This window comes from Onychostoma macrolepis, chromosome 13, assembly GCF_012432095.1.
Source record: "Onychostoma macrolepis isolate SWU-2019 chromosome 13, ASM1243209v1, whole genome shotgun sequence".
NCBI classification, from domain to species: domain Eukaryota; kingdom Metazoa; phylum Chordata; class Actinopteri; order Cypriniformes; family Cyprinidae; genus Onychostoma; species Onychostoma macrolepis.
In genome coordinates this window covers 4,939,801-4,954,791 of record NC_081167.1, presented here as the reverse complement: position 1 = coordinate 4,954,791, position 14,991 = coordinate 4,939,801, and the positions used below count along the sequence as shown (strand labels likewise).

General features: G+C 38.1%; 1 protein-coding gene across 2 annotated transcripts; it reads right to left on the bottom strand.

Moving 5' to 3' along the window:
- Positions 1 to 9,324: 9,324 nt before the first annotated feature.
- Positions 9,325 to 13,994, bottom strand: tbxtb (T-box transcription factor Tb). Of its 2 annotated transcripts, none has more exons than XM_058795685.1 (8): positions 13,785 to 13,994; positions 13,065 to 13,329; positions 12,761 to 12,895; positions 12,596 to 12,657; positions 12,174 to 12,232; positions 11,746 to 11,922; positions 11,078 to 11,207; positions 9,325 to 9,954 (listed from the first exon to the last, which is right to left on the bottom strand). In XM_058795685.1, exons 1-8 carry the CDS (start codon positions 13,988 to 13,990, stop codon positions 9,687 to 9,689), a joined length of 1,302 nt encoding a protein of 433 aa, XP_058651668.1. In that variant the 5' UTR covers positions 13,991 to 13,994; the 3' UTR covers positions 9,325 to 9,686. The 2 variants fall into 2 exon arrangements, with proteins under 2 accessions (XP_058651668.1, XP_058651669.1); XM_058795686.1 differs by having other exon boundaries at positions 13,789 to 13,927.
- Between the last annotated feature and the right edge of the window lie 997 nt (positions 13,995 to 14,991).

The following is a 14,991-nucleotide window of genomic DNA, read 5'->3' as shown; positions in this document are numbered from 1 at the left end:
GTCACTCGCGGTTCCATTTGCATTTCTATTCGCGCCTATTATTATTTTATTTTTTCCTCGCTCCGTTTTCACGAGCTCATCAAACAACAGTGGTAAGTGGTAAGTTAAGTTGGTATCATTCATCAATCACGGTGAGTAATGGCTTCTTCTCCTGCTATTGTTGTTTGCACTGTTTGCCACATGTATAGCTTATCTGTCTCTGTCAGCAGCGAGGGATTCACATGTGATAAATGCAGGGAAATAGTTAGGCTGACAGAGAAGGTTTTAGAACTAGAGACACGCATCCAAACTTTAATTGAGGACAGTAAGAATGTGAGGGCTGTAGATACTGCTTTGGATGCGACTAGTTCAGGGAGTCCTGTACATTGTTCGGTTTCGGTTGAGCCCGTGCAGCAGGGCAACTGGGTGACAGTGAGTCAAAACTTATATTAAACTAAATTAATATAGTCGCGGGTCAAAACACCACTCTTCCGTTCCGATCAGAACATCAAACAGGTTCTCCCCACTCGGTGACGCACCCACTGAGAAACCTGATGAAAGTGCTCTAGTTATTGGCGATTCTGTTATGCGGAACGTGAAAATAGAGACACCAGCCACCATAGTCCATTGTTTACCAGGAGCCAGAGCGCCTGACATCTTGGCAAATTTAAAAGTGCTGACTAATGCTAAATGTAAATTCAGTAAGATTGTTATCCACGTCGGCGCTAATGATGTTCGACTTCGCCAGTCGGAGATCACCAAAAATAATGTTAAAGAGGTGTGTGAACTTGCAAGTACGATGTCAGACACTGTAATATGCTCTGGTCCGCTCCTGCTTACCGTGGTGATGAGATTCATAGCAGACTGTCGTCACTTAATGGCTGGATGTCTAAGTGGTGCCCGCAAAATAACATAGGCTTTATAGACAATTGGAAGAATTTTTGGGGCAGACCTGACCTGTTGAAAAGAGATGGTGTTCATCCCTCCTGGGGTGGTGCCGCTCTTCTCTCTAGAAATATGGCACATAGTCTTAGAGTTTGTACTTGACTAACTGGAGCCCAGGTCAGGAAGCAGACAGACTGGTTAAACCGATCGTCTGCTAGCCGCCTCACGTCACCAAAGTCAGTTAACTCTCAGCACATAGAAACTTTTTCACCTAGATATCACTCTATAGAGACTGTGTCTGTTCCCCGAACTAGAAAATACAGAAAACATCCAAACCAAAGTAATAGTAACAATTTAATTGATGTAATACAATTGATGAAAAAAACGATATAATACAGATAAACACATGATAAAGCTTGGCTTATTGAATATTAGATCCCTTTCTTCAAAAGCACTTTTTGTAAATGATATGTTCACTGACCATAAACTAGATGTGCTTTGTCTGACAGAAACCTGGCTAAAACAAGATGATTACATTACTTTAAACGAGTCTACACCCCAAGATTACTGTTACAAACATGAACCGTCCAAAAGGTAAAGGGGAGGTGTTGCTACAATTTATAGAAATATTTTCAGTATCTCTCAGAGGTTGGGTTTCAAGTATAATTCGTTCAAGTAATGGTGCTTCATATAACGTTATCCAAAGAAACAAGTGTTAATGATAAATCCTGTGATGTTTGTACTGGCTACTGTATACAGGCCACCAGGGCACCATACAGACTTTATTAAAGAATTTTCTGATCTTCTATCGGAGTTAGTGCTGACTGCAGATAAAGTCCTAATCGTTGGTGATTTTAATATCCATGTTGATAATGAAAGAGATTCGTTGGGATCAGCATTTATAGACATTCTAAACTCAATTGGTGTTAAACAACACGTGTCAGGACCTACTCATTGTCGAAATCATACTCTAGATTTAATACTGTCACATGGAATTGATGTCAGTGGCGTTGGAATTTTGCAGCAGAGCGATGATATCTCAGATCATTATCTAGTCTCTTGTATATTCCATATAGCTAAAGCTGTAAAGCCAACTTCTTGTTACAAATATGGTAGAACCATTACCTCTACCACAAAAGACTGCTTTATAAATAATCTTCCTGACTTATCTCAGTTCCTCAGCATATCCAATAGCTCTGAACAACTTGATGATGTAACAGGAACTATGGATTCTCTCTTTTCTAGCACTTTAGATGCGGTTGCTCCTTTACGCTTAAGGAAGATTAAGGATAAGAGTCCAACACCGTGGTATAATGAGCACACTCGCGCCCTAAAGAGAGCAGCCAGGAAAATGGAGCGCAGCTGGAGGAAAACTAAATTAGAGGTATTTCGTTTAGCTTGGCGGAAAGTACCCTATCCTACAGAAAAGCATTAAAACTGCTAGATCTGATTACTTTTGTCTCTTCTAGAAGAAAACAAACATAACCCCGGTATTTATTCAATACAGTAACTAAATTAACGAAAAATCAAGCATCAACAGGTGTTGGCATTTCCCAAGAGCATAGCAGTAATGACTTTATGAACTACTTCACTTCCAAGATCGATACTATCAGAGATAAAATTGTATCCCTGCAGCCGTCAGCTACAGTATCGCATCAGATAGCGCACTATAGACCCCTGAGGAACAATTCCACTCATTCTCTACTGTGGGAGAGGAAGAATTGTATAAACTTGTTAAATCATCTAAACCAACAACATGTATGTTAGACCCGATTCCATCTAAACTACTAAAAGAGCTGCTTCCAGAAGTCATAGATCCTCTTTTGGCTATTATTAATTCATCATTGTCATTAGGATATGTCCCCAAAACCTTCAAATTGGCTGTTATTAAGCCTCTCATTAAAAAACCACAACTTGACCCCAAAGATCTAGTTAATTACAGACCGATCTCAAATCTCCCTTTTCTGTCAAAGATACTAGAAAAGGTAGTATCCTCACAATTATATTCCTTCCTAGAGAAAAATGATATCTGTGAGGAATTCCAGTCAGGATTTAGATCGTATCATAGTACTGAGACTGCTCTCATTAGAGTTACAAATGACCTGCTTCTATCATCTGATCGTGGTTGTATCTCTTTATTAGTTCTACTGGATCTTAGTGCTGCGTTCGACACTATCGACCACAACATTCTTTTGAATAGACTACAAAACTTTGTTGGCATTAGTGGAAGTGCCTTAGCATGGTTCAAATCGTACTTATCTGACCGCCATCAGTTCGTAGCAGTGAATGAAGAGGTATCATATCGATCACAAGTGCAGTATGGAGTACCTCAAGGCTCAGTACTAGGGCCGTTACTTTTCACGCTCTATATGTTACCCTTGGGAGATATTATCAGGAGACATGGTGTTAGCTTTCACTGTTATGCTGATGATACTTAGCTCTATATTTCTTCGGCCCGGTGAAACACACCAAATTGAGAAACTAACGGAATGCATAGTCGATATAAAAACTGGATGACGAGTAATTTTTACTGCTAAATTCTGAAAAACAGAGGTGTTAATTATCGGACCTAAAACCCCACATGTAATAACCTAGAACATTATCTAACACTTGACGGCTGCTCTGTCAATTCTTCTTCATCAGTCAGGAACCTAGGTGTGCTGTTCGATAGCAATCTGTCATTTGAAAGCCATGTTTCTAGCATCTGTAAAACTGCATTTTTCATCTCAAAAGCATATCTAAATTGCGACCAATGCTCTCAACGTCAAATGCAGAAATGTTAATTCATGACCTCAAGGTTAGACTATTGTAATGCTTTATTGGGTGGTTGTTCTGCACGCTTGATCAACAAACTACAGTTAGTCCAAAATGCAGCAGCTAGAGTCCTTACTAGAACCAGGAAATATGATCATATTAGCCCGGTTCTGTCAACACTGCACTGGCTCCCTATCAAGCATCGGATAGATTTTAAAATCTTGTTAATTACTTATAAAGCCCTGAATGGTTTAGCTCCTCAGTACTTGAGCGAGCTCTTATCGCATTATAGTCCTCCACGTCCGCTGCGTTCTCAAAATTCCGGCCGTTTGATAATACCTAGAATATCAAAATCAACTGCGGGCGGCAGATCCTATTCCTATTTAGCACCCAAACTCTGGAACAGTCTACCTAACACTGTTCGGGAGGCAGACACACTCTGTCAGTTTAAATCTAGATTAAAGACCCATCTCTTTAGCCTGGCTTACACATAACACATTAATACGCTTCTATTATTCAAATCCGTTAAAGGATTGTTAGGCTGCATTAATTAGATCAACGGAACCGGGAACACTCCCCATAACACACGATGTACTCGTTACATCGTAAGTTGAATGGCATCTACGCTAATATTTGTCTGTTTCTTTCCTAGTCTGTTTCTCAGTCCGTATCCGATCAGATGGTGGATCAGCACCAAGAGATGATGTCTACAGCCCTGATCGTCAGCGGAGACCAGGACACCCAGATGACCCCCAGAGATATATCCCCAGATATATCAACCAAAAATAACAAAATAACTAAAATATAATAAAATACCTAACTACATAATACTACTATTGTTAGAAATTGCAACAAAATTAAAATAGAAATATAAACTTTTGAACTGCGGGTTTCGTCTGGTCAGAGGAGAACTGGCCCCCCGACTGAGCCTGGTTTCTCCCAAGGTTTTTTTTTCTCCATTCTGTCACAGAGGGAGTTTTGGTTCCTTGCCACTGTCGCCTCTGGCTTGCTCAGTTGGGGACACTTAATTTCTAGCGATTATCGCCGATTTGATTGCACAGATACTATTTAAACTAAACTGAGCTAGACAATGACATCTCTGAATTCAATAATGAAATGCCTTTAACTGAAAATTGAAAATTGAGTGTTTAATCTTATCATTATACATTACTGACACTCTATCCTCCAATTTGATACTGTTAAGTGCTTTGACACAATCTGTATTGTAAAAGCGCTATATAAATAAAGGTGACTTGACTTGACTGTCCCAGGAAGGAGTGCGCTAAACCTGTCCATCTGATCTCTTCATTATTCTTTAATGCTGCTGTATGCACAGTTCATACAGGCAATGCTTTGACTATCATATCAGCAGTTTCATGGAAAACAAAGCACAGATGACCAGGTTTCTAAGAACAGAGTTGATTCAGCTTTGGCTGCCCACTCTCAATTGACACGTGATGTGGGAGAGGTGATGTCTTTGGCTATTTTATGTCATAGACAAATATGGCGGGCACAAACTGCTTTCCCTGATGCCATAAGAGGTGAACTAATGAGCCGGTGGTCTTTCATTTAGACTCTCAAGAGGTGCTGGATAGGGCTGAGCACTCACATACAATGAGAGAAACTGTCCAGCAAGCCTGTCACAAACCTTCCCTATTCTCCAAACAAAGACTTAGGGAATCCCAGAGAATGCTGGGAAGGCAGACCTGTATAGGGATCAGGGGCCAGCCGTCAACTTACAATCTCTTACAAAAAGGAACAATTTCAAAGGTGCCTTTCAACGCGCAGCAGACTGGATTGTATTTAACTTATTTCATAGTTCCAAAAAAGGACGGTGGTCATCTGGCCATTCTCGACCTCAGGCACCTCAACCAATCCTTGAAAATTCTTCTATTCAAAATGATTCATACGAAGATGGTAATGCAGTCCATAAGTGCAGGAGAATAGTTCACATACCTGGATTTAAAAGATTGCCCCGAGCACAGGCCCTTCCTTCACTTTGCTTTTCAAGGCTAGGCCTTTCAATTCAGGGTTCTACCATTTGGCCTGTCATTAGCACCAAGAGTCTTCACTTGGGTGAATGCAGTCACCCTAGCTCCCCTTCAGTTACACGGGATCAAAATCCTGCCATATCTGGATGATTGGCTAATTTGTGCTCCTCTCTAGGGTAGGTGATTCAGAATACGGAGGAAGTTCTAGCCCATATTCAGTTCCTGCAGTGAATTGGAAGAAGAGCAGTCTCCAGCACAAACAGCAGGTAGATTTATTGGGTCTGCATTTCAGTTCCATCACGATAGAAGCATGTCTCACTCCCCAAAGAGCAGACAGCCTGGTAAAAGCAATAAATCACTTCCAGACAGGGAAGCTTGTGACAGCCTAAGGGTCCAGAAACTCTATAGTAATAGTAATTCTATAGTAATAGTAATTCTCTTAGGCCTGCTGAGGGCACACCCTATACATTGATGGTTCAATTATTTTTGCCTCTGAAGGAAGAGACTGTTGGTGTCACAGGCCTGCACGCTGGCTTTACTCCCCTGGAGGGACAAGAGCTTCCTTCACAGGGGAACCCCACTGGGAAATATTTCCCACAGGAGATCACAAAGATCACAACGGACGCATCACTGACAGGTTGGGAAGCCATTTGTTAGGGCAGGTTCTGAGGGCTGTTCATCTTGCTCTAAAAGCCTTGTTACCGTTTGTATGCCACAAACATGTACTGATAAGAATGGACAGTAACTCTGTAGTTTACCACATAAATCAACCAAGGAGGGGTGAAATCACTAAGATGCCTTCAGGTGGCAACAGGTATTTTACCATCGGCATGGCAATGCCTGTCCTCACTGAGAGCAATCCACATTCCAGGTGCAGCATTCATGCAACAGTGATGATTGTCTCTCACAGTGCAAGAAGGCAGCTTGGACCTAAGATGCTCTGTCACAAGAGTGGCCGACAGCTTTCCCCCTCTTTCCTCAGATCCCTCAATTCCTTCAGAGGGTCACAGAAGGTCATTACACAATTCTGCTAGTTGCTCCATGCTGGCCAGGAAAGCCATAGTTTCTATATATCGTTTAGGTGATTCGGGGTCATCAATGGCAGCTATCATCACGAGTGGATTTCCTGTTACAAAAAGAAGGGCAGATTTGGCATCCAAACCCAATGGCCCTGCACACAAGTGATGAAACAGCTAGATGAAACTGTGCATGAGACTCTGAACAAAGCTAGAGCCCCATCTACTCGTGTTAATTATACCAAGGCAAAGCAGCCAGTACAATCAGGGTATATACCTCATCTATTTCTGCATTTCATGGCGGGGGAAGGTCGATGGCCAGCCATTAGACCAACATCCCTTGGTATGCCAGTTTCTGAAGGGAGTTCATAGTTTGTGTCCAAACCGCACTTTACAGGCACCAAATTGGGACTTGCCTCTCATATTAGACTCTCTCACTAAGCCCCCTTATGAACTAATGGCTGATGCAGATTTTAAAACTTTGTCCCTGAAGACGACTTTCCTCATGGCTATTTACTCTGCTAAAAGGGTAGGAGAACTGTGTGCTCTATCCATTAGCCATGACTGTCTACATTGGAAATCAGACGGCACAGGAGTGTCTCTCTGGAGTAACCCTGCCTTTTGCCAAAAGTGAATAATCCTCAGTAAAAAAATCAAGTGCTAGAGATGGTTCTGTTTCAACCCCCTTCTTCTTCACAGACAGAACAGGAGGGTTTGCTCACCCTTTGTCCAGTAAGGGCATTACGTACTTGTGTAAGTGTTACTCTCATTCTCAGGTTTTTGTTCGCTATGGAAAGACAAGGCTAGGGTCACCACTAGTCTAGCTACTTTATGGGCTGCACTAAAGTGAGTGCAGGTGGAGCATGTTTGTGTGGCAGCATCATGGGCTACGGCATGAACATTAACAAAATTTTACAGAGTTGATGTGACTAGTGCAACACCTGCGCCATTGCCTCGCTGTTCACTAAGTCCAAAAGTGGAGCATGTAAATCTGGGCAAGGTTTTGTAATCCCCTGGCTATGAGTAGGATATTAAGGGGGCTTGGGGCAAATTAATGGCACAAAATTGGACAAAAATCCCCCAGCACAATTAAACTAAATTTATTAACGACTGTCGCAAATAAAGTGAAAATGAAATAAAAAGTGTTGACTTCGATTCATTTTAGATATGCTCATGTAGCATCACATAATTTTATGCAATTTTTATGGGTGTAGTTTTATTTTACGGGCAGCAGAGAAAACTGGTGCAGAATTAGGGTGTGCTAAATATAGAAAGTCTGTAAAAACAAAACAATCTTGATGTTTACTCACATGATCAAGAGGATGTCTCAAAACACTTAAACACTAATTATTAAACATAATAGAAGCATGACTTAATTATATATGCTAAAAATGTTTATGGCATTTGATTATTAACAAATAATTAAATGTGAAATCATGTCTTTAAAGCGTGTAAAGTAGGACACTTTGGCATTTTTTTAATGTTAAATATGAGTGCAGTTTCGGATATTTTTGCTATCCTGCCATCCTGTGGACAATCATAATAATTAATAGAAAGATTAGAAACACCAATTCATCATTATCTGTAACAGAGCTTATGTTACTCATATTGCATTCATTTTAGACATCATTACAATTATTATATTTAACTGAACAACACGGTTACTATTATTACTAATGATATTTTACTGTCGTATTACGCTCGTAATATAATTCTGATTGTACTATAATTTGTTTAGACAGTGAGAGAACAGAAGTAATCAGCTTGATTTAATTTTTCCCCTCTCATGGATGTGTAAATTAAAATCACTTACTTAGTTCTTAGAGACCACAGTATTTTTCCTATGTTGACATTGGAAAGGTTTGGCAATCAGTCATGTTTCCCTCTGGCCCCACTCTTAAATGACTGGAGTGTCTGAAGATGGATGCAATTCCTCACCTAAGTGAGGGGAATTTTCACATGAGAGAGGAGAACACAGGACTTGCTGGGTGCAGAATCACTTATAAAAGTCCTGGGGAAAAAAGGTGCAATGACGTCTGAGTATTCATGAGGTCTAAGCAAACTCTTAAGAAGGATCTAGGTCCATTTAAAAGAACTGCTTGTTCAACACTTTGTTTAAAGCTGAAATTAAGCACAATACATATGAACAGATGTGATGTTTGCAAAATGTTTTAGATAAAACGTGTTTATAAAGATAGGTTTAATATTTAGTTTTAAAGGACACCACATAACTATATTGATGTTAATATAAAAGTTTTTATCCATCTATGGTGTGCATTAATTTACATGCATGCATATATTAGTTCTATATTTATAAAGATAGGTTTAATATTTAGTTTTAATGGACACAACATAACTATATTGATGTTAATATAAAAGTTTTTATCCATCTATGGTGTGCATTAATTTACATGCATGCATTTAATATATTAGTTCTATATTTTTCCCTTTTGTTTTTTGGACAGGATAATAGCTCTAATACACTTTTTTTAATCAGTTGACATATTTATACACTTAGAACTCAAATAAATTCAAAATGAAGTATTTTTTTTCATGATTATTAAATGTTTTTTGTTTTTTTCACAGTGATGTTCATTTTTATTTATTTATTTTGTAAAAATCTGTTAAACTTTAGCAAGTTTTGTAAAAACCTTAAATTAAATTAAACATGTAGCAAGAAAAATAACAGTTGTTAAATAATGTGTTTAATAATGCAAAGCACTTTTGCATTTTTATGCATTCTGAATTCCAATCCAAAAAAGAAAAAAAGATAAACATTTACACTTTTTACGAAAGATTGTCTGCTCAACTGTGAACATACAATATCCTTCAAAAAATATATAAATAACTGTTATGTACAATATGCCATAAAATAATGACTTGCATTTAAAAGCCCCACATAGTACTTAATGACATAATCATATAACATTGTTTACAAATGTGAGTTTTTATAGGAAGATTTTGGTTAGGTCAACATATGTTTTATGCTATTAGCAAAAGCTATTGCATGAAACCAATAATAGATGTACATGGCTTTAATTTAATCCGTAGGGTGGATGTCCTATAAAGAGGGTGATGTGACTTGGGTCCAGGCTGTAGGAAGGCGTACATGTGCTGAACTGTCATATTGTGAAGCCTCGTGCACCTCAGGAACAGCAGTGGAGTCATACAAAGGAGAGCCAGAAGAGGGTGCTGTAGCCGGGTGAGCCAGGCTGCTGTAGTGACCGGCAGAGCCGCGGAGGAACTGGGAGCCCAGACTGCTGCTCATACTTCCAGTCTGAGACACTGGGGTCAAAGGAGAGTTCCCTACGGACCACAGGCTGTACTGACTGCAAACAGGAAAACAAATAATAATAATGAACTTTCAGTTCTACACAGCATTCCATTAATATGAATTTAACAACCCAGAGGAAAATAGTATTCATCAGAGTAGGGGCTTTCAAACTAGAAACACAGGAATCTGGAAAAGTGTGCTTTGGTGTCCACAGAAAAATAAATAAAATACTTGATCATATTTGATACACAAATTTCTAAGGCCTCTAAAATATCAGCATGTCCAAAACCTTGGTGAAAAACCTATTGGACACATATACTCCATGACTTCTCTCATCTCATTGACAGCCTTTTAGTATACAGTGATTGTAAAACGTTCCCCTTCAGTCAGAGGTACATATGTCTTTTTTATTTTATAAAGTAAACATTAGAATAACTTTTGCATTGTTAATAAGATGAACACTTACTGGACTGAAGCAAAGTAGATTTACTTGATTAGCCATACATTATTATTATTATTATTGTTGTTTATTTATTGTTTAGAAAATATGAGCATCAATTATGATACAGTTTGGGCCTCTGAATAAATGGAGATGCTTTTTTTCCTCCTCAAGTACGAGATTCATATTCTCCTATATCATGCTACGAGCCATAAAAACCTGATGTATCAAATTCGGGATAAAAAGAAAACCATTTTTCATTATGCTTTTAAAGATTGGTCCAAAATCAAGACATTAGTCACAACTAAATTATTGATTTATTATTATTGATCTATAGGTTGCCTGGATTATTAACAGTAAGAATAATACAAAACAAGCTTTATACATTACATAACATTACTCAGATTTTGTCTTGAATTAATTTAAAATGTTTGAGATATTGTTGCTATTTTGAAACTCTAGAAGAGAAATATGTGAGATTACTGGGGTTTTTCTTAAGGGAAAGCAGGAAACCTAAGTAAAAACCTACAATTAATCTGCTGTTGTCATTTAGGAGAAACAACTGGGACACTTAAGAGATCTTATTTGTGGTTTTAGCCAACCTTCTTATGGAAATGTTTAAGACCTCAAGAAAGAAACAAGGAAATTCACGTGGTAGGTTGTTAATTACTTCATAAATAATAATAATAATAAAAACACTTTGTTGCAATAAAGTTGTAGTGGAAGTGTGTGATCTCACCTGGAGTTTGAGTTTGGGGGAGAGCTGTGGCTCATCGGGAGCACACTGGAGTGGGAGGACATCTGCAGACTGGACCAGTTATCATGAGACGACAGCATGGACAGACAGGTGGAGTTGTCAGAGTAACCAGCTGCAATATAAACAAAACAGAATCCAGGCTGAGGCTTCAAAACCCAGTGTGGGTCAGCATTCCACCACCAAACTTGCCCTGTTTATGAGCGTCAACTCAAACACAAAAGCTGCAGGAATGTCGGAAGCTCTGCAGTGAGTAAAACTCAGTGAGCCTGAGTGGCTCATTAAAGGAACAGTTCATCCAAAAAAGAAGATTTTATAACACTCATGGAAGAAGTTTAAAGGACAAACTTCAAGCAGAATCTCCAACATTTCATTTCCATTCACTGAAATCAAAGAGGGGCAGGGGCTGTCAGGTCCAAATCTTGAAATAATACTAGCAATACAAAAGTTATTCCTATATAAAGATTTCACAGATTTCACAGCAAAAAGACACTGTCCCATGACCTGAAGGGGCATATTTTTAGAATTACACTAAAAGGCATTTTACTTGCTTAAAATGCCTTTATAGTTGATAAATCTATAAATTAAACTCTGTGGTTTTACAGTATTTGCATGTGTGGAGTGACTGTAAGATCTGGGAGGGGGTAACTTACTGGGAGAGGTCGTCCGGTGGGCATATGGGCTGGGGTATGGTGTGGATCGGTGATTTCTCAAAGAAGAGTATCGTTCACAGCCATGGGATGAGGACAAAGACAGCGGGCTGCCAAACTGTGCGTGAGGGTTTGCAGAAGGGCAGAGAGACCCTGTGGCTGGCAGAAACCAGCTACTTACTAGACCAACAGTAAAATAAGAGTCAATGGGAAATTCCTTTTGCACAACTGTAAGAAATTATTATAAATACAAAACTGCTGCACAACATAAACCTTTTTTAAAGATTTATTTTTTGCCATTTTTGCCATTTAGCTGCACAATACAAACTTGATGAGATCAGCCGTCATTTTATAAAGAATTGTGAAATAATTTAAATCCAAATGAATTACGCTGATAATTATTGTGATGTTTAATATAATTTTGCTCTTACATTGAGAATAGCCAGACTGTTGACCTTCACTGACATCCTCTATGTCCTTATGATCACTTCTGAAAACAAAAAAAGAGTATAAAATTATATATCATTGTTTTTCTTTCTTCTTCCTCAACAATGTTCACATGGGATTTTTTTTTTTTTTAGTTAAATTCTTGTTTTGTTGGTTTCAAACACCTACTTCAAATATCTAAGACATTTTTACCTGAATTTTATCTTACAAAGCGAAATTCCAACATATTCCCATTAATTTGTTACAATTATAACAGGGTAAGTTGTTTTATACATTTTTATTTTATACTACGACCACTAAAAGTATGTTTATACAAAACATTTCTTTCAAACATCTAGTTGGAGTAAAAAGTGACAACTCATTTATGTACAATAGAGAATAGACATTTTATTTATTTTAACCAAACCTTTCTTTGGCATCCAGGAAAGCCTTGGCAAATGGGTTGTATTTAATTTTGAGAGCTGTAATCTAAAAGAGAAAATTACAGATGTCAGTCAGAGTGTTATTAGGCTTTGCACTTGTTCATTTGTTAACAAGCTTTATAAAATCAGAGTATAAAAAGACGCGTTACCTCTTCATTCTGGTAGGCGGTAACTGCTATGAATTGCGTCTCAGGGAACGAGTGAGTGGTGATCATTCTCTGTGGACCACCAACGCGCACGATATGGATACGGGGCTCATACTTATGCAGCGAGTTCAGCATAATCTATGAAAAACGGGATATATTTTCAACTTTCAGTACTTTCTCTGGTAGACAATTTACTGGACATTTAAATGAAATAATGAACAATATATTTGAATTACGCACACAAATGGTGATTAAACTGTATTCCACATCTTACGTTAGACTATACACCATATAAATGTCCACGAACCTGACCACCTCCGTTCAGTTTGTTGGTAAGTTTGACTTTGCTGAAGGAGACTGAGGTCTTCATCCAGTGCGCACCGAAGTTCGGAGAGTCTGGATGGATGTAGACGCAGCTCGGCGCTTGTGGCTCGGGTTTGCCACCCGGTACCCATTCACCGTTCACATACTTCCACCTGTGATTGTCTGCTGCCACGAAATCCAGTAAGAAGGAGTACATGGCGTTTGGATCCAGACCGGACACATTCACCTTCAGCACTGGGAACATGCGCCTGATCACAGCAATAAACATTTAATAAAGCATCATCACGTTTCGCTTTCAAATAAATGAAACAACTCCCACTAAAATTAATTCGGTTAAAAGTAGAAGGAGAAGGAGATGGGTATCTGATGTAGAAGTATCTGGAACTTAAAGCTGGATTTGGAACTGTACAGGCTACATATGGAATTAAAAACAAAGACGTATGTACGCTGGAATTTTTTTGAAAAATGTTGTAAAATCTAAATTAATTTATTTTATAAATATTATTTAATATGATAATCAAAGCAAACATTAATAGTTAAGGTAATTACAGAACGTTTTTACTTTATTTGAGTGTAATTCTACTGCTTTCATTACTAAAATAAATCGTCTTCTGTGCAGCGAGCACACATTTGTAAACATGCTGAAAGCAAAAAATAAAAATAAATAAATAAAAATAGGCTAATAATAATAATAATAAAATACCTGCCATTCTTGGTCACTATCATTTCATTGGTCAGTTCTTTGAACTTCTGCCAAAGTTCATCTTCATCCAAACTGACTTTAAGGTCCCTTTCTGTTGGATCTCCTTTCTCACTGCCAGCTTGAAGCTCATTCTCCACCGCAGTTAATAAATGATCCACCCGATACTGAATACTCTTTTCCGAACAGTCACTGGCCTCAGATGCCATTCTGCTATCCAAGTGGCTCCAACAAGAAAAAGAAAGAAAAAAAAAAATCAAAACTACGCGAGCTCTCCAGTCAGAAAATGCCCAAGACTGGAAGAGATGCACCCAATTAAATACTCCGCAGGTAAAACTTTCTCCATGCTTTGCTCAAGGAAGTTCTGATTGGCTGATCTCCGCTTTGATGTGTGCGTTCCGGCCAGTTATTGGTTCAGAGATCCAGTGTAAGGCGTTGCGTAAATATTTACACATATTCATAGTCACATCGGCACATTTTAAATGTGAAATGTAGACAATTTCCTCCTAACAAAAACTTAATAAAAATACTGCATGTCAAATTGTAGGTTTGCAATGTTGGAAAATGTATGATTCATACACTGATTTTTTTTCTTTCTTTTTTTTTTAAAGTCTTAAGTCTTAATTCTTAAAAAGCTCCTTTATTTAGCCTAACTGTTAAGACTTTAAATTCAAACGATGAACGTGTGTAAGATGCATTACTATCTGCTGAATGCCACTGGGGAAATGCTAAACAAACAAACAAACAAACAGAAATTATTAAATTTATTTGATCAAATATTATATATATATATATATATATATATAAAGAATATTGATACTCAAGGGGTGTAATGTAAGTCCATGGCTAGGTGTTGATGAAAGTTAGATGTTTATGAGTTTAAAGCCCGTGGGAATCTTTCTCCAGAGGTGTCAAAAGCGGAGGAAACGCCATCCGAATCGACTCGTTTCAGGACAATGGGCGTTCATAAAATACCTCATCTTGGCGACAAAACGTCCGGTAAAAGTTGTTTATGATTTCATAGCAACAACAAAACTCTTCTAAAATAATTTTCATTTAAAAAATTTGAATACCAATGTACTGAGTAAAAAGACAGGCTTCAGTTTTTAACATCCGTTAAGAGACAATGATTGAAATAATAAATGTGTAAAGCGTGTAGGCTAACAAATAGATCATTTTGTTGAGTAAATATTAAACAAATTAAACAATT